Source organism: Gavia stellata, chromosome Z, assembly GCF_030936135.1.
Source record: "Gavia stellata isolate bGavSte3 chromosome Z, bGavSte3.hap2, whole genome shotgun sequence".
Taxonomy (NCBI): domain Eukaryota; kingdom Metazoa; phylum Chordata; class Aves; order Gaviiformes; family Gaviidae; genus Gavia; species Gavia stellata.
This window is the reverse complement of record NC_082637.1, coordinates 81,279,620-81,304,794: the sequence shown is the minus strand read 5'-3', so window position 1 is coordinate 81,304,794 and position 25,175 is coordinate 81,279,620. Positions and strand designations below refer to the sequence as shown.

The 25,175-nt window shown below is 37.7% G+C and overlaps 1 protein-coding gene across 1 annotated transcript in view; it reads right to left on the bottom strand.

Annotated features, from left to right (window-relative positions):
• The window catches only part of MSH3 (mutS homolog 3), a 122,315-nt gene that overhangs the window by 44,326 nt on the left and 52,814 nt on the right, over positions 1-25,175 (bottom strand). Inside the window, exons 11-14 of the mRNA XM_059833465.1 lie at positions 24,581-24,665; positions 23,880-23,989; positions 12,272-12,404; positions 3,526-3,713 (exon numbers count right to left, since the gene is read on the bottom strand). Of these exons, the coding sequence (XP_059689448.1) occupies positions 3,526-3,713; positions 12,272-12,404; positions 23,880-23,989; positions 24,581-24,665 (516 nt within the window). The remainder of the gene's footprint in view (positions 1-3,525; positions 3,714-12,271; positions 12,405-23,879; positions 23,990-24,580; positions 24,666-25,175) is intronic.

The following is a 25,175-nucleotide window of genomic DNA, read 5'->3' as shown; positions in this document are numbered from 1 at the left end:
TCTGAATGTGCATCCTGCAGCTTTCTGTCTGTTCTCCGTCAGCCGAGCAGAGCAAGAAAAGGAAGGACAAGGAAGATCATTCCCTTCTGTCCCAATCTATAATTCCTGAATGCAATTGCTGCCCCAACTGGAGCATCCCAAGTGCCAACATCTTTATCATGATTAAATGTAATTTCTGCATAACATGAACATGGATTTTTGACATATTTGGAATTTGGCGAGATTTGGGCAGATTTTCACGAGAATTGCAAAGAAAAATCCCTCCCACAAGGCCTTCATCAAAGCACAATGTCATCAGGAGTTTCTCAGAGTAGCTTCCTTCTTTTATCAATAAAAGATTAACCAGTGCATTTTTTAATACATGCAAAACAATGCTCTTTTCTAGCCTCAATGTCAGAAAATGACAGAATTGTTTTGACTGCACTAACTCACCTTAGGATTGAAACCTGAAACAGAAAATGCCATTGAAATGTTTAAAATCGGGAAGCTGAACAAGCTATGAAAAATACGGTTGCCATCAAAAGTAACAAAAATTTAACTTATCCTAGTAAGTATCAGGCAAACAATAAAAAGTAGTGTGATCAGCCCTAAGTTAATAGGAATATACATTTGTAATTTAGAGCAAATACAAAACTGTACCGGTTAATTACATAATTACCCTGAAATCTAATATTTGGAGAGCAAGTAATTAGCAAACTGAAGGTAATAAAACATGGAAGTAATAAAAAGCCTAATATTCTACCTACTCCGATACCCCTTTGCCTGAGAATGAAACTACAACTGGGCCAGTGACCAGACAGGTAACACAAAGCTGTGCTTTGACTTTGCATTACATGGATGTAGTTATTGTATAAGTGACAGTAAAGATGCCATTTTAAAATACAATACTAATTTTTAGAAATTATTTTCACAGAATCATTAAGGTTGGAAAAGACCTGTAAGATCATCAAGTCCAACCATCAACCCAACCCCACCATGCCCATGAAACCATGTCCCACAATGCCTCGGCCACACGTTCCTTGAACACCTCCAGGGAGGGTGACTCCACCACTTCCCTGGGCAGCCTGTTCCAATGCTTCACCTCTCTCTCAGTAAAGACATTTTTCCTAATATCCAGCCTAAACCCTCCCTGGCGCAACTTGAGGCCGTTTCCTCTTGTCCTGTCACTAGTCATTTGGGAGAAGAGACCAACACCCACCTCTCTGCAACCCCCTTTCAGGTAGTTGTAGAGAGCGATGAGGTCTCCCCTCAGCCTCCTCTTCTCCAGACTGAACAATCCCAGTTCCCTCAGCCAATTTTGTGCTAATTAGACCTGTTTCCATGGGAACACAAGGAAAAAAAATTCCTAGTAGCCAGCTGCTGACTGTGAAGACTGTCACTGCTATGTGATGCCTACCAAAAATGTAAAAGTTGACAGTTTAAAAAAACCCACAAAACCCAGAATCTCAAACTCCTCTGGAGCAGAGGGATACTTCTGAAAACCACTACAGGATTTTATCCATACCACATAATAAAATTAACACATGATGCAGTATACATACGTGTGTGCAAGTGTGTATGTGCATGTATGTATGCGAGTAGTCATCATGATTTCCATAAAATAAAGATTTTTTGAGTACAATTAATATTGCCACACAAGTTTTGAGATATATAAAGGCCAAAAGGTAAGTTATTTTAGTCATCTTGAATAAATGCAAATGAAATATATGCATTATTCAGGTCAATGATGGTATCTTCTACTTATACTACTGTATCTTATTTTTGTATACTCTTCTAGCCACCATCAACACAGTGACAGAAAAACCCTTACTTTAAACCTACCTACAATAAATCTGGTATAATTAAGATAAAGCCTGTTTTGTCATAACCTGCCACAACTATAACTGGATACCATGCATCAGTAGAAATCTCATAATCCCACCTGTCCAATGGGCATAGTAAGTATTTTTACCCTTCCCAACTTCTAAATTTATACACCTCTCATCTGTCTAATTCAGAAGCAAATAAAGTTAAGTTCTAGGCTTTAATTCTTAAATTTCTTTAATTTTAAATCTAAGTTGGAAAAAGATAAAAAATATTTTATAAATAAATTGGATGTTCATTTTTAGTTTGTTTTGAAAATAAAAGATCAGCCTATGCTGTCCCAACATAACTACACATTAAACTATATACCACATCTTTCATCAAAAAATCTCCAGGTATATCACAGTCAATTAGATCTCGTAATAGTACACATGAGGAAATGTTCAAAGTTAAATGAAACTTGCTCACAGCAGGGAATTTTAGGACAATCTGGGTATAAAGCTGGACGATACTCGGTTTGTGTTCAGCATGTCCTCTCAACATGTTGCATAAGCAGAAACTACACTGAAAGGAGATCAAAAACCTGTGAAGTCAAGTGCTCAGGAAGGTTGGCTGTGCAAGCCAGACAGACTGCCTCTGTGCCTAGCACCATGAGAGAACCTTTTTTAGAAGATTTTAAAGTGCTTTTTTTCTGAAAGACAGTGACTTTTACTGGCCACAACATATTCCACCTAAATCCTGTCCCCTGAGAAGTTTCTACACATCCCTCCGTCACTGAACTCACGTTCTTGCTTTACTATTCTGCATCTTAAGCTTCTTGCCTTCTTCTTCCTGTGGTTAAAACTAGGATCTAGAGGTAACAATGGAGGCAGCAGTTCTTCAGAAGAAACAGTACACAACAAATTATTTAAAGACTCTCTCCCTTATAATGCATATTCATTCCAATTCAGCATCTTCTTCCTTTGTCCACCATTTTTTTCTTGGACTAACGAAGGACAGAATCAAGACAAAAAAGGGCAGACAGCCTCCATACTTTCAGCTCACCTCTCCAAGACTGCAGGAAGGCAAGTGGAGGGAAAAGCCTGATCACACCCAGAGCCTGTAGCATATGCTTATTTAGTCATGCTCTAGAGGAAGTCCATGAACAGGGCACTAACCCCAGAAATGCTCTGAGGGGATACAAATCACACAAGCTACGTAGAATCTTCAGAGCTATTAAACTTCACGTTCTTTGTCATTAGAGAGCACGTAGAGATTTTTAAAAAAGGATAGGGGGAACTCAAAGCTTTGATGAATTTTCACAAAAATAGTAAAAGGCATATTCCTGAGAGCAGAGCAGCCACTCTGCTACAGGTCAAGTCTGTCTTCAGAAGGAATAGCTGCTCTATTTCAAAAAAATTATTAAAAAGTTGTTAAAGAAACTAACATGAGCAAAACATATTTTGCTCTAAATTCATTCCCCAAAACAGCCAAAAAATTCTCAAAAAAATATTCAGCCTGAGGCAGACACCCACTAGGCAAAATACTTGCTCGCCTAGTTTGATTTAAAAAAAGAGATTATAAACTGTAGAAAACAACAACCTCTGCTTTAAGTATAAGCAACTTTACATACAGAAATATAAAATCAAAAATATAAAATTAAGGTGCATAATTCACATAACTCAATACATTTAGTCAGAAAGCCTATGAGATATGGAAGATTAATCTATTTTCTCTACTTACTTGGCTGCTTCTTCATTAAGGATCTTTAAATAATGTTTTACTGGGGAGAGAAGTTCTGGGATTTCCAACAGTGCATTTTGTAATAGAGGAGTTTTCACATGAGACTGTATGACTGGAACAAGAGCTTGAATTTCCAAGTCCAGACGAGACAGGGTGCTGACTATCAAGAAAAACTCTTGGGTTGAGCACTGAGAAGGGAAGCAATGTCTAAATCATTACAATGTATTATATTTTCATTAAATACTACAGGTTTTTTTTTCTTTTTGAAAATGAGACAAAATACAAAACAAAAACAGTTAAATGTATGCACTGTAACATAACTGCATAATCTTATCACATTCACAAGGCTAATAAAGCACACTAATTGTTTTAACCATTGTTGTTAGGAATCAGTTGAGAGCTGAATAATCTCCATTATTCCTGTTGCTGGATGGAAATGTGTAACATGTACGCAGTGGACAAATAGCAGAAAAATGGGTTAATAATATGCAAACAACAAAAAAGCAGGTTGAGCAATTTTATGAGTACCACAACTCATCCATATGGGCTTGTGCATCTACGCGTTGTTATCTGAACCCTCAGGTTGCTGTTTTGGCAGAGAGGGTTTGGAAAGACAAGGTCAGGCACAGAGAGGGAGAGTCTTGGAACAAGAACACAGAAAAGAAAAGGGAAAAAAACCCACAGAAAGAGAAAACCACCAGTTACTGCTTAAAGTGCTTGTAGTTATTGCCACCTTCAGCCTCTGGCTGGTTACTCCCAGGACTATGTGAGGAGAAGACAAAGAACACACTAACACCATCTTTGTCTTTCATCCTCTCCTCACTACAGACTTATGAAAGAGATAGAAAATTTTCTATCTCTTTCAGGCAGCTAGCCAAGGTATCATTGAAAGGGAATCTCCCAGATTGGAGCCAACAACACACAGGGCTTTCAGAGCTTGCTTCATGAGGTCCACAGAGTAGGAGCATATTGGTTCCTTTAAAGCAGCTTCTCACCAAAAGCAGTAACTTGTAAAAGAGAAAAACTTTCTTTTTTAACCATTAATATTACTTCTGATGCGCCTCAAATATTTTGCTGTTAGATTCTAGACGCACATCAGCATCAGCAGAGTTTGCTACTTTTAGCTCACTTTCAAGAATTAGCACTCAGGGTCAGGATTTTGCAAGCATTTAACAACTCTAACAAAACAATCCACCTCCTGCCACATTCCTAATCCCCCCCACTCAGTTGTCCCATTCAGCTCTCAGTTACCTAAGGTACTCATGCCCCACCTATAAATTAGGTAATACCGATTCTGAAATGGTCTTTACAGAAGTAAGTTTGCAGTTGGGCTACAACACATTTGCATACCAAATGGAAACCTGGCCCTATGAGACAATGCCTTCTTACCCTGCTGAATTCAGTAGCACTCCAGGACCCCTCCACTTCAGAAGGTTTGAAAAAATAAATAAAAATAATAAATAATTATGCTGATATTTTTTCACATTTTACTGATCTGCAGAAACATTCCTTCTTCACTCTTCCGAACTTCTCCCATCGGTCAACTGACAGCACTGAAAAAACAGTTTATTTTCCTCACCCAAGGATGCAAGAAAGGGGGTAGGATATGCTGTGTCCTTCTACTGTAATATTCTTTGTATACCACATTTGTTGCATCCTTCTCTTCCTACATGTTTTCTCTCTCCTACCCAAGCAACATACAGTCTAAAATTTATTTTCTGGTCAGTATTTTGTGGTGATCAGCACAACACTGATTACAGAACTTGCAGGCTTCAGTGAATCACTATTTCATAAAAGAATCTAAATTTTTATTTTGTCATCCCTTCTCTTTCAACTTCTCCCCAGAGGTAAACTTCTGTTTCTCTTTCCTTCCCACAACCTTATGCAAAAACTAAGGCAATTCTCTCATCTATTACACTGTAGTTATTTCTCCCAAATAACTTCTGTACCCAAACATGGAAGCAAGTATTAACAAAAACGCTGGGCTGAAAATTTTCTCTCCCTCACCACATACGTAAACCCTAAAACAAGTTTGCTCTGTAATGCCTACTAGCCCTTCAGAACATGAAGGCCATCTAAATGCAACCTTCTGAAAACCATAAAAAATAAATTAAGGTACAGTCCTGTTACAGCTTTAGTCCTCATCAAATACATGTCACTACTGTGACCAGTGATGGAAGAGTGGTCTCCATGCTGTATAAACACAGAATGAAGATACATATAAACCTGCAGCCATGACAATCTACTATGGACACTGGAAGTTGTAAGTGACTAACAACAGTAAGGCTAGAAAGAAAATAATTTTTAAGGTTAATTGCTGTGTTCAGTGATTTGCTCTATCATAAATGCTACATTAAACAAAAATGAAAGAAAAAAAATCATTCCTGGCCATTTAAAATGTATTCAATCCCATGAGTAAGTAAATGTAACTGGAGTTATAGTAAAGCCAGTACCCGTTAGATACTCGCCAACTAACCCGAAGCATGGCTGTGTGCTGAACTGAACTTGTCATACCAAACAGGCAAGGTTGGTAGATATTTGACTAAAGGAATATGCAATTTAACCATGATATTTCATGACATTCAGGAAGGCCAGAGAGATTACATTCTGAATGTTTCTGGAAAACCTAAGTTCATCTTTGTTTCAGATCCATGGAAATTAGGGTAGAAGAGCGCCATTAGGTGGTTTCTGGGCAACTGCTCAATTCTTCTGCATGAGTCTTCTTTTTTCCTACTATCGGGCCCTTATATTCCAAGAAATTATGTGCTTACCACTTCCTTTCAGAAACTAATCCATAAAGCAGTAAGTATCATCATGTAAAAGTTTTATCCGATAGCCTAAATTTCCCTTCCATTAAATTAATCCCAGTATCTCTAGTTTTACTCTCCTGTGTTACACTAACTCAAATCCCTCTTTGCTGTTAATGCCCTTCAAATATCTCTAAACCTTCAGTTCTCCTTTAGTCATCAATTTAACCAAACTATAATATTTTAATCTTTCTTCAGCCTCATGAAAACTCTGGTTCTTCCCTGCACTTACTGCAATTTATCAACATCTTTCTAATAATCTGGAACTTACTTACTCTGTCTTGTAAAAGTTCTAACAACAAAATAAAACAAAATAATAAAGCAGTAAATCTATCAATGGCATTTGAAGTCAAAGCACAAAGGAAAGGTCTGAAAGACTAAACAAAGTAAAATACAGTATGACTGACTGCAGCATCATCATCAACCTTGATGCCGATGAAGGATAAAATTCTGCAAGACTTCCCCTGACTACAAGATGTACTTACTCAAGGAGGCAAAGGGTGAAGCCCTGCCACACGAAATTGCAAAGTAGGTCCCTGACAGACAGCATTAAGTGATTCACAGAAGAACAATGTCCAGAAAAGAAGAATGAGCAAATATGGACAGTAAGAAATACATCACTTTAACAGGTGGTGTTTGTTTGGGTTTTTTGTTAAATTGTTCTTTAAAAAAAGAAACCAAATAGGGACTTAATTAGTACACTAGCTATACGAGGGTGGGAAAAGGAAAAGATTTTAAGAAGACATAAGAACACCTGTCTGAGGTGTTCTTCAATAAGGCTGATGAGGCTGGTGAAGATGAGGCTTCACTAAGGGGAGGAAGCTAGATTTCAAGGCAGTGTCACCTATAAAATAATCAGCAGGGAAAAACCCCAAACTTGGTCATGTACAAAAAACACCGTAAACAACCCTGAAAGTTATCATGAGATTTCTCAAAGGATGCTTAATGAACATGCTGAAGCTTCTCACAGCAACTCTGATAGCCTACACACCATAATAGTCATCTAATGAGTTAAAACCTATTTGATTCTACTGTGAGCTACAGTCTACAGTACCTTTGGAGAATGGGAAATTCAGCATGCTTTATTGCGAACAACTTTGTTAAACACAAACATTCCCAAGAAAGAGGGTGAACATACCCCTTTTGTGCTTATTCAGAGTATTACTGTTTCCCCTGGCTTGATTTTAGTAACACTGCAGGACTTCGCATCTAAAATTTAATGGCTCCACTGCAGAAATTATTTACTAAGCACACAGATAACTTGGAACAGATGCATAAAAATAACTCTGAAAAGCTGGGCTCCATTGAAGTGGGACTGATTCCATTTAAATCCTAAGTAACACTACAAAAGATATATAACTGTGTTATAAATTAGAAGCTTTTAAAATACAGTAAAAATGGTTTACATAAAGCAGAATAATAGTTTTGCATTCACGGAAGATTCTCACAAGCTTATTCAATGCTCTTTTTGAAGTCTAATTTTGAAATGCTGTCAATGATAGCTACTGCTTCTCAGGCACTAGAAAAATAACCTCAGAGTTGACAGTGATGCCAAACAATGGTTTCAACCAGCAGTTTATCAAACTATACTGAAAATGGTATGGCTGCCTCTGAGAAGAATGCAGGAAAGGTGCACAGCAGTATGCCAGGTCTAACACCCTTTCAACAACAACACTGAAAGCAATTTAGCCTTGTTTGCATTAGTGAAATTGTTTCCGACAGATCTAAAAGGGAGCCGCAAGACCCACACTTGACAGCCATTGACCACTCCAAGTTAAAAGCATTTCAAATAAAAAAAAAAAAACGGGAGTTGAAATTCAGGATACACTTATCACTCCTTTCAAACTGTAATAACTACCTTTATGTTTTTAGTATAGTGAGCATACTATTTTTGGTTTAGGAATAATGAGGTATTTCATTTTAAGGTTACAATGTCCCCTTGTTATGACACTATTTATATTAACCAGCTTAACAGGGAACAATTTGCTCAAATCAGTATTAGTATTGCAAATCTAAAAATATCTGCAATGCAAATTCTTTAAAAGATTAAAAATATAGTATATGCAAGATGCGCATACTGCTATCATAGAAGAAAAAAATGTAAGATATACGTTAGCTGAAGTCAATAATATATTATGCTATGGGGAGAATTTATTTTAAACATTCTATACAACCAGTAACTAATTTTCTGAGCATATATAACAGGTATTGATTTCATAAGAGAAAAAAAAAATCAGAAATACAACATTTTTCTCTGAATCTTCTGAAAAATCACACCATCTTCAATGAAGTATGAAACATACCTTCCACGGAAGGGCACATTTTCAGCATCATTCTGGTTGACAAGCTTATGTGAAAGATTTTAAACACTTAGCACCGAGCTGAGCAGCACCCTTCTCCATTGAGGAGTCTGAGCATGACAGTAAAGTAGTGAAGTATTCACTGGAAAACAGAACCTCCCACAAGGAGGCTGTAGGCAGCCAAGCAGCAAATACCCTCCTTGTAGCAACTGCCTGCCTTATTTTGCACAGGTCAGCAGCCTGGTAAGTGGGCAGCAAAGTTTTAGAGACTGATTCAGAACTGACCAGGTTTTCCCAACTGCAGCAACTTGTGAGGAACTCTGAACAAGGGAAAGCCTATGGTTGAAGTAAGGAGCAGAACAAACTGAAACAACATTTTACTGCACGCCCTGGTAACGTTTAATTATTGACCCCACTCCTTGTGTAGTTCAGTGAAACAGCTTTACTTTAATGTGTTCTGTACATTCAATGGCCATTTGTTATGATGATTCCTGTCCACTTTGGTGACTGAGCTTTAGTCAAAAAATAGTGTCTATTGAGCAAAGGGTACAAATAAGATAAACATTTATGGATTAAGCCTGTATAAATATTTATCTTCTGAAACACACTGCATGAAACCAGCAACATCAGGATGGCCCTGTAGGACACATTTCTAAAAGTCTTGATGGCATGTTTACACTGTACTGGGTTTTAGACCTACTTAAGCATAGGTCTCTGACTGCTCTCTTGCCATTCTGTACACTCCAAGGCAAGGCTAAGCAGTCATCACTGAGACAAAAAAGTAGGGTCCTGCCATTCATATTTTACACTGTCCTAAGATGCAGATAACAAAAGGAAATGCACGTGGCCTAAACTTTGTTCTGTTATTTGGTGGCTCTCTCCAGGGGCTAGAGGGCAAGGCTGAACTGGTTATGGAAAACATTAAGCCAATGTGTCTTCCAGCAAGATCTAATTCTGCATTAGCTCCAGACACCGTTTTGACAAAACTCTTGACTATCTCTCAGTTTCCTTTTGAAGTCAACTTCTGAATGCTACCAAGATGTCTTCCAACAGTTGATCTCCAGCCATCCTTCTCTTACCATAGAGAAGGGTGAGGCCATTCTGCTGTTGACAGCATTTCTGTCTGGCAAGATGTCAGGTGCTGGAGCTGCAGGAACTGAGAAGAATGACCAGTCCTTGTATTACTTCCACACTCCACAGCAATAACAACATTGTTCTTGTCTCCTCAACCATTCCCACAGTCCTTCTCCAAGCTGGGGCAAACTTGGAGCTGGTAATATGACCTCCCAGGTAATACCTAATTCCCACTACAAGAATGCTGTTCTAATTCCAGATTGCTCATATCTGGGGGTAGACCAGTAATGGTTTTTGGTGGTTTGGGGTAATGGGAACTTGTGGAGGGTCAGATTAACAATTGCCAATGTGAATGATGCTACCAGGTAAGAATCATTAGCAGACTTATTAAAAAAAAAAGTCAAACCAGGAAAACATAGAACGATGTTATTTACCAGAAGAGCTCCTATAAGGATGCTTTGCCTTGTGAAGTCAGTTCCAAAACAGAGCATTGTTTTGCCTTAATTTTTTTTTCCTGTCTCCTCTAGATGTTACTGGTGCAAACTGCATTGCACAATGAAAGTTCTGCAGTGGCTGATCTGAATGAAAGATGTTTGGAACGACCGAGACAATCCAGCCACTTCTGTACACTTCAGAGATCTGCCTTCGTGAAACTTACCTCCTTAATTAATAACATCACTGAAGTCTACAGGCCTGCAGGATGAAATACTTGTCACATTCACCTATTTTTCTGCAGCTGACACTGAATTAACAAGACTGCATTACAGCATATTCCTTTAGTTAAGCCATCAGTGCGCTCCACTCAGAATTTTGGAACCCTTAGCAGGAATGGAATTGCAGGGAACCACATTTTAGCATGTGGGAGACGGACATTTGGAATTAACAGAACTTGAAAGGCTCCTAAGTGGGAACTGAAATGGCAGCATTTACTGGATGTTCTGGAAAAAAAAAAAAAAAATCATGAAAATCAGTTACTCCGTGTTCTTGACTACGAATCTGCTTTGCAGGGACCTTTCTTCAGGCTCCATATTCACTGTCTGTCTAGACACCAGAATCTGTTTCCCAGAGTCTGCTTTTGATTCTTTATTCAAAACAGACCCTGTCTTTCAGGGACACTGTCATCTCCTCAAATTCCTGAAGATCTTCAGTGCTTTCGGCACCCTCCACAGTCTTCTGCAATGGATCAATAGTAGACAAAGTAGATTTTTACCAAGTGAAGCCAATTCATACAAGAAAAAGTGTGTGGTTGAAGCTTTTCCTCCCCATTTACCCTTCTTAAGCATTCTGCTGGAGCACTTCTCTCCTGCAACTTCTTTCCAAGACCTAATTCATTAAACACGTATCTTCACACTACAGTAGCTGTTGTTAAGACAAACTACATTGTCAACTCATTCCAAAAACCACATGAAAATCCAGACTGTCTGAATGGTTCCACCTGAATGCTGGCTTTAAAGCTGAGAAGGGTAAGCAGCCGTACAGCAGGAAGGGACACCTGAAGAAACAGATACATACTAGTACAAAAAGAAAAAAAAAAAAAGGAAGCACAGGATAGCAGTGGAGGACTGTCAGGATGTTGTGAAATATAGATGTATCCCTACAAACCTTACTACATATCACTCAACCTGAAATGAGTTAAACCATTAAAAACTGAATTATTTAATTCCTGGACAGTTGTTTTGAAAGAACAATTGTATCATGTGGATACAGTACATTTAGCAGATGGGGGTGTTGGTGCACACTCCCTCTGTTCATCAACTTCATTTTGGCTGGACCTCTGTATCCATTCATGGAAATGCGCAAGTCTTTCCATGTGCCTAACACTGCAACACATTAAGGCATTAAAAATTATACAAGAACTGAGTTTCAGATTTTCAGAGGGAGGAAACCTTTGTCCTGTGCCATCCAAAGAAATTACACCTTTGCTGTCTTTTTACCTACCTATTCCTTTATCTAAGACAAACCATCAAAACCTCTAAATATAATAGTGAAATAAAAGAACATGAAGTACTGCAGAGGTGCTATTAGCACATTAATCTGCTTCAACTAAGAATTGCCAGTGTCTCGTTACGATTAATTCTTATTAAAATGTGTAAGTGAGAGCTAAATTACAGAATTTATAAACAAATTAACATTCATTTGAAAACAGCTAACTACAGCCAAGTGGTTTCACTTGCAAGTGTGATTTTAGATAAGCATACAGAATGCAATGCTTTGTTTTAAAGGGAAATAATTTATGGCACAAGGATATATTGCACCATTCCATCTCACTGAATCCTGCCACGAAATCACAAGTACCATAGAAGTTTTTCCTGTTAGCATTAGCAATACACTGTATGTATTCTAGAACTCTATACAGACATTTATTCTATCAGCATATCACTGATAACAAATAAGATCCTACCATAAGGCAAAAATAATTTTCATAAACTTGTATCCCTTTATTATGGTAGCCTCAGTCTTGATAAGAAGAAAACATTTTTAAACAAACATGCAAAAACTATGAAGCACATTAAGACAGAATGACACCATTTAGATAATAATAAATTAGGGTAATTATGGGTATACCTTTTTGTGAAAAACACTGCAGAGGCCTCTCTCTATATCTGGCAGCTTACAAAGAAGATTTCGAATCTGACCAAACACACTGGATTCTGACAGTAGAATTTCAGACACAGCATCAAGCCGGGCATTTATTTCACTGTAAAAGAATAATCATAAGATCAATAAATAAAACTTGTGTTTCTCTGAGGAGAAGGCATATAGCTAGTGAGCTTTTTCCTTTGGTTTGTTTTGGTTTCGTTGGTTTTTTTTTTAAACTTTGACTAAGGCCATATTCTCATGAGTAGGTAAGTAGAAGAATTAAGAAATGCAGAGGATCTTGGGCTTTCATTCAAGATGCAAGCAAGATCCTGGATATAAGATCATTATCCCCTCTCCAGGCTCAAAACATCCAAATATACACTTCAGTGCCCATGTCTACATGTACTGCTAGTGGTACATAATATAAGCAACACTGAATCCTGAATATCCAACCCTAAATTTGTGGACAAGTACCTGGGGGAGGGGCAAGGGGAGTTTACATTTGAACTCCGGGTAGCATACTTTATTCCAACAGGGTATAAATATTGGTTACCATTTTGCCCCTCTACTTTTGATCCAGACCAACAATTGGTAATTACATGAATCAGAACCATGTTGGGGTTTTGGCTTCTTATTTTTTCAAATCCTGTAACATTAATCTGCATATTTCAGGACTGAAGTCAATCAATGACAGAACGCTTTTTATGTGAAGAAACAATTATCTAGTTATTTCAATATATATTTATATATTTATATTTTTTTATATATTTATTGATTATATATTTTATATATATATAGTTATTTGCACCCTCCTTACAATCATATTCTTACAGACACTGTCAGAAAAGAGCTGTAAAATGGACAACCTACTGTCAAGGTTTGCCTCGATTTACACTGCTGCTAATGGCACAGCTACAACTTCCAATATATCCATGAACTGGTTGTAGATTGCAGAGCTAAGGTAAACTCCATTTCTGCTATTTGTGCAGAAATGCCTCAATGCTGCTTTCCAGGAAAAAACTGAGATTAGGTGTACATGGGTGCATCCAAATCATCTAGATTAGGCATTTATCTTTGGGAGCTAGTGAACCAAAGCAACATCAGAGCATACAGCCCAAAGGAAATAGAGCAAAAGGTAGCAAGCTCGCTGTAAGACAGCAGTGAAAGATGTGTCAAAGCTGAATAGCTCAATTCCTCTGAACGTAGCTTTTCCATGTTCAGGTTTTATCTCTGAGGTAACTGTGTGCACTACAAAATAGAGTCAACTAAGTGAAAGCTGTGCTAAGATTTGCTGAGGTTTCACAACAAAAGCATCTGCTCCAGATCGTATGTTTCCCTAGAATCCCCCACCAACGTGCCACTGGGCACGCTCTGCGGGTATCAGCATGCTGGAAGGCTTTAGTTGGCATTCGAAAAGTTTCCAGCAAGTAAGGCTGAATCTGACACATGATGTTCCAAGAAACTTGAAAAATCCTCAAGACATCCCAGTGCTTATCTTGAAATCCATGTGTTTTCTCCCAGAATGACAACTAAGCCTTATCACAACATTCTCCTCCTGGGACAAGGAAGTTCAAAAATCCCCATGCTGCTATGTGTGAGTCCATTCACCCTTGCAGGTTAAGAAGCAGTCTTTTGATACCAACACTTAGTATACCAGCCAAGTGTGCACAAGGCAAATACAGCCCAGGCCACGTCTGTTCTCATAGACTAGAGAGATGCTTAGAGCTCAGAGGGATAAAAAGTAAGGATGCAATCAAAATGTAAGATTTTGGGGAAGACTGCCTGTCTTCACTATGGCTTTTGTTGCAGAACTCCCGTGCCACTTGCCACTGTAGCTGCTAACAAATACTATCCATGAGGAAATCAACAAAATTAGGGAGCTGTGCAGGTGGCAGACATTACGGCAGACTGGCATTCAGAGGCCTCTGGCCCTGAAAACAGCTAAATCTAAGAGTCCTTGAGATTTTATTACATGGCATGTGAAAGGGAGAACATTACGACTGGATGTGCACTTGGATACTCATCAATCTAACAGCATTTAAGTACCAGGATTTTTTCAGTGACATATTGCTTTATACTAAAACAGTAAAACCATCCCCTCATCTGTCACAAATGACACATATTCATTCCCAGAGCAGCCTTGCTGTACAACACCAGGATTTGCAGTGGCCCACCTGCCACCATCTACCTGGAGCGCAGGTGGATGCACTTCTCTGCAGCCACTGTATTAACTGGGGACAGACTCTCTGCTGTCTTGATCTCTTGGGACACCTTGGGAGCTCACTGTTGTCTCTGAACAGGACAGCAGACTCTCTGATCACACCACAGCACCCAAAATATTCCAATATCCTAAAAGACTGCTTTTTCCCAGCCCTGAGGAAAACAGAAATGTCAGACTTTGTAGGCTCTGCTTAGCAGCCCTGTTGCAGGTCATAAGAATACTTTCTTCCCCTCCACCGTTCCTCTCCTCCAGCAATGCCAAATGCACAAAATTAAACATTTCTCCCATTCCTCTGGGCAGCCAGGCAACCTGCAAGCAACAGCAGCAGACAGCAGGTACTGTCAGTGCAACTGCTCAGACGTATAGTGGCTGTTTTCAGCATAGACACATCCGAGCTTTAAATCTGATCCTTAAGAGCCACAATCACGTATCTGGTGTAGACTGGCAGGGTTACTAAAAGTTACGCAACCAAATAACCAAAGAGCAAGCTGTTGGCATCCACACAGCATATTCAAGACAGCAGAGATTGAAGCTTTGTACATCAATTAGTGAGGCGCTGTAAACTACAGCTGGATAATGGAAAGGAAATTGAGAAGTGGTAATATCACTGACAAAGTAATAAAATACCTGAAGTACACAGCTTTGAAGCTAGCAAAGGGTTATACTGAAATTCTGAAAGGTCAGTATCATCAGCCACAATTACATTTTCATGAAGAATTATTAAATTCGCTGTACTTGAGACCCTGGAACACTCCTCTGCGTGAAGGAGTACTGAACTGTTAAATTATAAACACATGTACCTTGAAGAAAATAATCTGTATTTTTATTATAAAAAGCATGTGTAAGCAGCAGAATTCTGTTCCAGAACACTGTCACTTAATTGAAACAGCATGATTCTATCTATGTGGCCAATTGAAAACACACAGCAATATGTAAAATAGATGCAGATATTCAAAAAACTCCTCCCTTCAAAGCTTAATCTGCACTTTAATCATCCTCACATATGGCTATGTTACTGTAGCTCCAGTAATCTAAAATTAAGCATCCATACAGTTTTTCTGCTTTAATCCCACGAATAAGAAAGGGTCAGGAAAACGGCATCCAATATCAAATGACCCATTTTTTCCACCTGTAAACAAAACACACTGGGATTCCTATTTCAAAAGCCAAAAAGTACAGTAAGGAACTGTGTAAAACTATATGTGTATGAGGAGGGAAGTACAGGGAAAATAAATTATAAAACCAGCCAGATGATGAATTTCAATGGATGCTTTTAAACTTTAAATATTTATACTTAAACTAATAAATATTTTCTTGAGCCCAAATATATTACAGTGATCAGTTGTTAAACCACCATGAAATAAATTTGTTATGCACTGCACAGTTATTCAGCACATTTGATGTACAGTTTGGGGTTTCTAATCTCTGTGTGATCTGCAAAAAAATTCCACCACTAGAAAATTTGAATCTAACATTATACAAAGAAACTCAATACCTTATGCTAAGAAACCGTCTCTCTTTTTATAAACTGGCTCTACTTCATTCTCTATTTAGGTGCGATGTTAGCCTATTCATTCCCATCTGTATAAACTCTGTCAGCAATCTGAGCTCTATCCAATTTTCCAAACAATCTTCTGTGAAATAATGTAACATAAGTCAGTTGACTAAAAGCAATATGCTTACTTATGTTGTACTTTCGGTCTAAGAATAGCATCATTAATACAATACTAAAATCACTTTGCAATGTATTTAAACATAACAAAATCTAACTGCAGAATTTTTTATTCTAGTCATTTAAAAAAACTACTTGAAATTAAATCATGAGATACTCCCCTGTATTATTCTGCTGCCAGATATGTGAACAATACAGAACATTAGCAAATATGAAAATATTTGAATCCCGAACTAAAAATTATTTTGACAAAGCAGAAGGCTGCAGATAGGAATGCACTGCACTGTATTAACATCTGAACATCTTAACATCTTAACAATCTGAATAGCATTGCTGATTGCTAGTGTGCTAAGAGAACTGCTGATATCTCGTACAGTGAAGCAAATCTAACATTTTTAGATGGGTAACAGATCATTACATTTAAAGTAGAGTGAAATTGATGATATAACTGCTATATAAGAACCACAGAAAATTTTCAGTCATGTAAGGTTTTATTTCTATACAATATAAATAAACAGAAGATATTTCTGATAAATTTGTGATAAATGCACAAAGTATGAGTTCGTTCATTATGGTAAGGACATAGCTCAAGTACAGAAAATGTATAAAATTGAATTCATTTTATTAAATCCGTTTAGGGACCACAGTGACATGTAAAACTACCAGTCACAAGAACTGGTACAAAAACACAAGGAAGAGTATGCAACAACAAATGTTGCTTTCCATGAACTACATTATCTAGATCAAAGCCTAGCAGCCTCCTGCCTAACTACAGCATTTCAAAGAAAGAAAATATATTACTTAAATGTTGGGAAAAAGCAAGATACACATGGGTATCAATTGTGAGGAAGTCCCTGAACTGCAAATAGCTGGAAGCTGGGACAGTGCTCTGGGGAGGTAACATCACCCAGTTGCCCTGTTGTCACACTCCCCTCTGATACTGGCTACTTTCAAACACAGGACAAGGTGAAGGCCATTCTGACTTCTGTTGCTTTCTATTTTGTCTCACTTACACACTTTTTTCTTGACCTTCCTTCAGAACACAGTTTACAAACGTAGACTTTATATGAGTTGATCAAGCTAACGGCCACGTTAAGCAGTACAGAGTGTTTTCTGTACAGACTGTTTAGACCACTCTCTTTCAAGCAATTAATGTCATCAAAACCCAAAGCCATGGTACAATTACCCCTATGCAATCAATAAACTGTAGATGTCTTTTTAAAGAACAAGCAAACAAAAAAAAACAGTCTATCACTGGCTTTTTTACTTTAGTGGCTAAGTTAGAATCTGGCTAATTTTATGGGATAAATCTTGAATTGTTAAATTGTGCTGTGACCGCTATAATTTTATGTAGTAGCAACAATGAAAAAGTACAAACAAGGGTAATTACATCATAACTACTACGGTGACATTTAAATGAAACCTAAAAAAATGTAACGTCCTTCTGGATCTGTTCACTTGTTTTTCTATATGCAGGAGAAACAGAGTAATTTACTCTCAAAACTCCTAATGTCTCATACTCCCCCAGAGAGGTCCAACATTCCCCTAAATAAACATGCATCCATGAGAAGACAATATTCCTGAATGGACCTCAAATACTTAACAGCAATATACAAGTACTATAAACTTTGTCTTCACATCTGTTAAAAGAATGTATAAAATATGCAAATGGTAATCAAACACTTTTGTTTATATTCACACAATATATATTTCAGCTATTTGTGCCCAAAAAGGGAACCATTAGCTACTTTAGCCAACATGAATGAATGCCTGATTACTACATTTATAAGGAGTTAGAGTATTCAATGGTACCAAAACACAGCTAGCAAAAATGAATGAATACATGTGATGATGCTGCAGTCTTTTTCTTTACTACAACAATTTTGAGATCTCAGGCATATGCTGTAACCTGCATTTCTGCATTTTATATAGGCACTGATGCTATAAAATCTTTATTCTTGGAAGGAAAATTTAGCCCGTGAAATTCTGCTGTAGGATGGATGGATTTTATTCCTAAATTGCTGCTGCAAAAGAAGATTCTAATCCAGCTCTAGATGATGATGGTATCAAATGGCAATCAGTTTAACTCTGAATTAAGATGGGTTTCTTTAAAGACCTTTAGGTAGTTTTTTTTACTGCACAAATCTCTTAATTATGGGAACAAGGACAAAGTCAAAGTTGAAAGACTTTCCTTTAGGACTGTACTTTCTGTATAGGAGTATAAATAAAACAGCACTCAATACATTCAAAGTGAGAGGATTTAGAACAAGCTATTTTTATACTAGGAAAGACATGTCATTGCCAACATCACTATAGAGGGACCCTCTTCTTCCCAGTTCTACAGTACATCTCCTCCAAATAAAAGTCATGTTGCATTAGTAATACCAATTTACAGTCTTCCTCTTCTTTAGTGGTAGATAAAGAACTGCTTGCAGTTCTGAATTGTACAGTTCTGAATTTGCTAAAGCTACAGTCATTCTATGCTCTTGCAGGCAAAGTATATTCAGACTAATAGAAATTATTAACACTGTCCTACAAGGCTTCTATTCAGCCTCAATAAAAGCATCATCTCATCCAAAACTGGAAGAAATGGGGCACAACAAAGACTACTGGAATCACAGGAAAAAATGGAAATCTTATTTTTGAGGGGTAATTAAAATTTTGGTTTGTATAGCCTGCAAAGCAAAGGTTAAAATGTTTTTGGTAACTCTAAAACCACGCAATTTTTCTCATTCCTTGAGATTTAGACATCAGCTTTAACTAGAAAAAGATCAAATGAGTATAAATTGACTACAAATAAATTCAGTCAAGAAACTACACAGAGAGTTTCAACCATTAAAGTCCCATATTCACTTATGGTGAACAGTGTGTCTTGGAGAAAAGAACATGAACTATACCACAGTAAAGCTGAAATACATTGACAGGTTGGGGTGAATCTGGGGCCAAAAAGGTAAAGCCTCATTAGGAAGAGCTCAAGTGTTTGATTTGTTGATACCCCTTGCAGCACCCAAAAAGAGGCTTCATTGCCATGTATTTGATCTGGTCTGGAACACTGTTTAACTAACTAATCTCATGCTTCTGGACTTCTATTAATGCCCTGGAGGAATTAAGAGAGACTTCTCTGTCCCCAGCTTTTTTCCACCACCCCAGCACCAGAGATACCAGTAGGGTGCTGGTCATGGCAGTGCACCGGGAGCGCTGAGAAAACACTGAGCCTTGTGCTGGCTGTGCCTTGCCACCAGCTCAGCGTCCACACAAAAAGCGGGGAGAGGGACCTTGGGCCTCCAGGGGGGGTGGGCATTGCCCACTTTTATCTCACAAGTTCTGTTATGGCAGAGGCCCAAAATATTGATGAAACCTTTGATCACCACTCCCTGCCTATGGAAGGGCACACTATGTTATGTTAGCCACTCCTAATTTTTTGCTCTACATTTACTCCAGTACATCAAGCATATTCTGTGGCTTGCAGTACACCAGAACTGACCCATGTATCTGTAAAACATAGACGTGAAGCTGTATGTGGGCGAGAGGGGTTGGTATTTTTCCTGTTTCAACACCACCTGACAAGGACAAAGCCTATTCGCCCCAAAGCCCTGAATAAGCTTTCCACGCTGGAAGTTGCATGACTTCTGAACTCTATGTTTAGGGCATTCTGCTTTCCATAATCTTGTCATTAACCTCATTACATTAGCTTCTGCACATCATACATAACATATTAAAAAAATAAGAGAGTCAACAGAATATTAAAGAAATACAATTTAGTTACTTTCGGATCACTCAGTCCGTTTAAGCTACTTCAAACCACGAACAGCCTCAAAAAACAGAAGATACCACCCCAAAGAGCATTGTGCAAACTAATATGTTCATGTCACACACACAACAAATATTTTATCACTTCCAGTTATACAGCCCCGCCCCCACCTAAGCTTTTAAAATTTTGCACTACTCTTCGAACTCATAAACTAAGCACTTTTGCAACAAAGGCAAACACCAGCATTTTCCAGGTTATCTTCCACTTAGACAGCAGTCTCTACCTTCTCCCTCACTACAGTACTAGAAGTGACACTTCATGGTGTCCACCCACTGATATTTAAAAGATATTCTACCTCTCCAGGAATAGACTTGGGCGGGGGGGGGGGCGGGGGGCGGAATCTCTCTTATACAATGCTTTCTATACATATGGGCCACAGAGTTCCCTGCACAGGAATGGAATGTACATATATTCCCCTACAGCAGCTATAAATTGCTCAGTATGACACATCCATCATTTATCTCAAGTTCTACTTCAAGCACCTAGTCATAGCTTTATTGGCTTTACCACCTGATCTAATACGGAAATAATAAACCTCCATATTATTGTGCTACTCATCTCCCTTCTTCAGTTTTGAACTCTTTGTTCAATTCCAGCCACCATTGACAAGGTCGAGAAAGGTGTTTGTTTGATCTCAAGGAAACAAATTTCCTACAAATTGTGCAAGGATCAACAGCTGAGCAAGGCACAGACACAGATTAATACTCAATGAGGGAAAGGATGCAATACGTGTTCCACAGTTGTCTATTCTGTTTGGACTCCAGCCTGGGCAAGCGGCATTGCTATAGCTTGGAGCCAGTCGTAACACTCAGGGAACAGGAAAAGGAGATGCAAATATGAGGGTGGGAAGGAGTAACCATGGATATAACAGAGAGACAAGGAAAGACACATTTTGCAGACATGAGGCTTCCGATTGTTCACGTGCAGGGCAACAACTTCCTTTCACTTTCTTTTATACCACCGCCATAGGACAACATAGCCATAACATACAACAAAAAAACAAGAGAGATTCAAAACAGATCCAAGTTTGCTTAACCAGGCCTGTGTTAAGCTTATCTTTCTCCTCTTCCTGTAGCTATTCAAAAAGCAATGACTGTTTCACATCAATTTCAGAGGTTCTGAGATTAATTTTGCATTAGTAAGGAAACTATTTTTAAATGTTGCTCACATACAAAGACACAAAGATCATGTTGGGCTACAACACTGTATCCTGAGACCAACCCTTAGCCCTTTTGCTGTTGAGTATGATAACACACAGCTCTATTCCTTCTCCTGCTGAAACTCCATTGCCCAACAGGGAAACAGCACGTTTCATTCAGTCAAAAATGTTCCAACCAACTCAGCTTTCTATTTCCTCTTCTTTCCGCTTCCCTTAGATACGTTAGGCAAGAAAGGTACTTGATGGAACTTACATTTCAAAGGCAAGATAGGCAAGGCGAGATAACGCTTCTGTAATTCACAAAGATATAACTCCTACAAAAAACAATTACTTTCCTGATTCCTCCTAAAAAGCTCAGTCCTCAATGACTCATACATTCTTATCATCTTTGTATAGCTAGGTGAATAAGTAAGGACATTACACCTTCCTTGGTTAAGCGTCCCACACACACACAAAATCACACATGCCTAATGCCTAAAACCTTTTCTTGGAAGTCTCTAAATGTATTACATCACTGATGATCTAATGGATATCTTCAAGTTTGCCCAAATGAGCTGTCTGTACACATTCTGCCTTTAGTCAACCTAGTATATGGTTTCTGCCCTGGAAATTTAATCATCATCCCAAGTGATTTTCAACTATAAGGCATAAAGCAGTAATTATTCCCTCTCTCTTTTTGATACAACAAGGGAAATACACCTACCCACTGACTGGAAAAGATGTAGTACAGAAATCTTACTTCCTCTGAAAATGTCACTCCAGGAGGCACAGGTGAATTACAATTACAGAATGTTCTCTAAGTGCATTTGTGTGCATTACTGGAAACAATACTGCTGAATGTCTGATGCACTAAGTACGTGAAATTACAACTTAAGAGTCAGAAAGGGAGAAATAAACAGAAACAAAACAGCTTTTTTAGCTTCAACTGAGGAGTACTGTCATCTACAACCATAGAACTTCCTTCCATACTGAGAAAGAAGGCTGAAAAAGAGAAGTATCAATATCTAGAAATAGCAAAGAGCAGAGGAGAAAGAAACTAAAACTGCAAACTTGTAAAGCTCGTTCTGCACTGAAACAAGGAGAATTTAAACTAGATTTACTGGTTAAGAAAGAAGGTCTGACATCCCCAGGCAAGCAGTTTTCTATCCTCTGTGTCTGGATAAGCCCTCTGTCTATCTTACTGTTGAATGGTACTTCACCTGCTGCATCATATGTGATCATTTGGGAACAATATGGTTAGAGGCACTCCTTTTCAGGTCCCCATCCTCAGTGCTGCCACCACACCACACCAGAGCCTGTGCTCTGGCTCCCCCCCCTGACAACTTTACAAACAATTCCCAAAAGGTTGTAAGGTGCCCCAGGGGCAGGAAAAGAACTAATTTATTTCAATTTATTCCCGTAAAGTGGCACAGAAGTTCTATCTATATGCTTTTTAAGGTGAACATCAGGCACATAATCAACTTCCATAAAGTCCAGTACTATTTAGGACAGTTACAGCAAAAGTCTTTTTGAAGTGGGTAAGATATATAAAAGCTATTATTATAAGAATTAAAAAAAAAAAGCCATACTGAAATCAACTTATTAAATCTCTGCCAGACTGCAGTGTGAAACAGCCTAACCAGTATGGCTCCTACAAATGAAAAAGGTCTCTAATATTCTAAATTAACAAAATAGGAAGGAAAAAATAGTTATGTGGTTTTCTTACACTACTGAGAAAAGATCCTGACAAGAAGGCTAATAAGAAAATTAAGCAGCAATGCTTCAGAAGTATAGTGCTTTAACATATTAAAAATTGTTCAAGGAAAAAAAAAATGCTTCTGTAGAAACATTTGTAAATTACCAACAACAGCAAGATGCTGAAACATTGGTATAACCTCACTATTTAAAACTGTTAAAAATTAATGAAAATTAAAACTGTTTAAAATATTTACAAAAGTAAGACAGAGAGAAAAAGTATTTTAGATAACCAAACCAAAAGGATTTTCTGTATGCTACAGCTGAAGTGAACAAAGTGACAATGTTCAGGAGATGCATATTCAAAGGAATAGATCCAAAAACTTAAAATGTAGGCAACAAACATTCCATGGACTCAACACTGTTATTTACTACATATTTAAGTACAACATTCCAATAAAACCTGCAAAGAGAAATCAGAAAAGATGGAGTCCATTTCAAGACAGAGGCAAGTAAAAACAAGCATGATAGTATTACAAAATAAAGCATTTCTAAAGCATTAATAAATAAAACATAGCTCAAAATACAAGATTGACCAAAGAATCATCACATTTCAGAACTAATAAAAAGAAATACTTTCATACACAATACATTGTATACAGGGATAACAGAAACATCCACAGCTACTTTAGAACAAATTAAATACATTAAGAATGTAAATACTGTGAAGCAAGAAAGACATCAAACATTAACTGGAAAGTTTAGGAATAAAACATCCTCCAATAGCAGGTAATCCTCATCCATTATCTGAAAAAGGATACTGAATTAGAATGGTACCCAATCTGATTTCTACTCCAAACTGACTACTCTGAACCTCTTAGATGTTCTATGCCCAAACAGAGCTGTTTAACTCTTTTGAACCTATATATAATGGCCACACCTTCTATGTAAACACTACTATGGATCTCACGTCTTCAGGAAAAAGAAATACATTGGGCATGCTCAACTTCATAATTTTAAAATACAAATTTAGCCCAAGATAAAGAACTATCTCACCTGGACTTCATGAGGGGCTGGGTTACCCATTTCTTCAATTTCCGACGTCCAAAGGAAGTTTTAGTATGATCCAAGACCCAGAGCAGGCTTCCTTTTGTTTTCAGATCAGTCTAAAATGATAAAAATAGCATCATTATTTTTAACTGAACAATCAATTATGTAGTTAAAGGATCTTCACCACACTACTTAAACATTCTGTTTAGGCTTTAAGATACAGCAACTGCATGTTTGTTTACCGATCTTGTTCACCAACAATGCCTTACATAAAGTACCTCCAACAGTCATAAGATACTTAAGTATGTTTTCCCTTTAGCCAGAAAATCTTTTAGAAAATGACTGGAATAAATTAAACAACTTAAATTAAGTCTGTTCATAAAGGTCTGTGCAGTATCACAAAAGAAAAAACAAACCCTACTGCAGTCCTGTCACTTGACTGCAGTTGCTCAAGAATTCAAACTTTAGGAAAGTTCTTTGCTAGTCAAAGTGCAATAAGGTTCCTAACGCATACTAAAAGCTACCACAGATTAAATTTGATGTATGCCTCTGAAAACGTAATTCTCCTTCAGTCTGATCCCATTTAAAGTAATTTAAACCTTCTGGGTGAGATTTGCAAACTAACTTAACTAACTTCATTGGGAATAGTATGTCAAGCAGCTGTGAAAATCTCAGCATTATTAAAATAACATTACATTTGTCCTTACCTGATTCTGTAAAATTTCGAGATTTTTCATTGTTGTCCCATTAATTGTCATGTATTCAGTTTCACTTGACAACCGTTTGAAATTGCTGGGGAGAGGAATTTCATACGTTATGTTTTAAATTCAGGCACAGACGTAATGGTGAAACACTGTCAAGCTTCTCAAATTAGACAACTCATTAGTTATGCAAAAAAATCAAGTAAGAAATTAAAATCTATTCAAATAAATAAAAGAACTGAACACTAATAACTTCTGATTTACTGCTTGGGAAAACAAGATTTATGACTCACTTCCCAGTTTCCTACAATGACTCTGACAAAGCTCAGAATAAAATCCAGCTCTCCTCTTATCTAATCTTGATCCACTAAATGGTTAAGGAAGTACCCCTTCTTCAGTCTATAACGAAATTGAAAAAGTATGTGCTTTTTCTAGTGTTCTGTCATGATCACTGTAGGATTAGGGACAGGGATAGAACTAAGAATTAATATTTCCAAGAGTAGAACAGACTTTTAACACAATTCATCATCAAAACAGCATATCAAAATACATATTTTCTACTACTACTACAAATTTAAGCAGGTTGTTAGTGCAATTATTT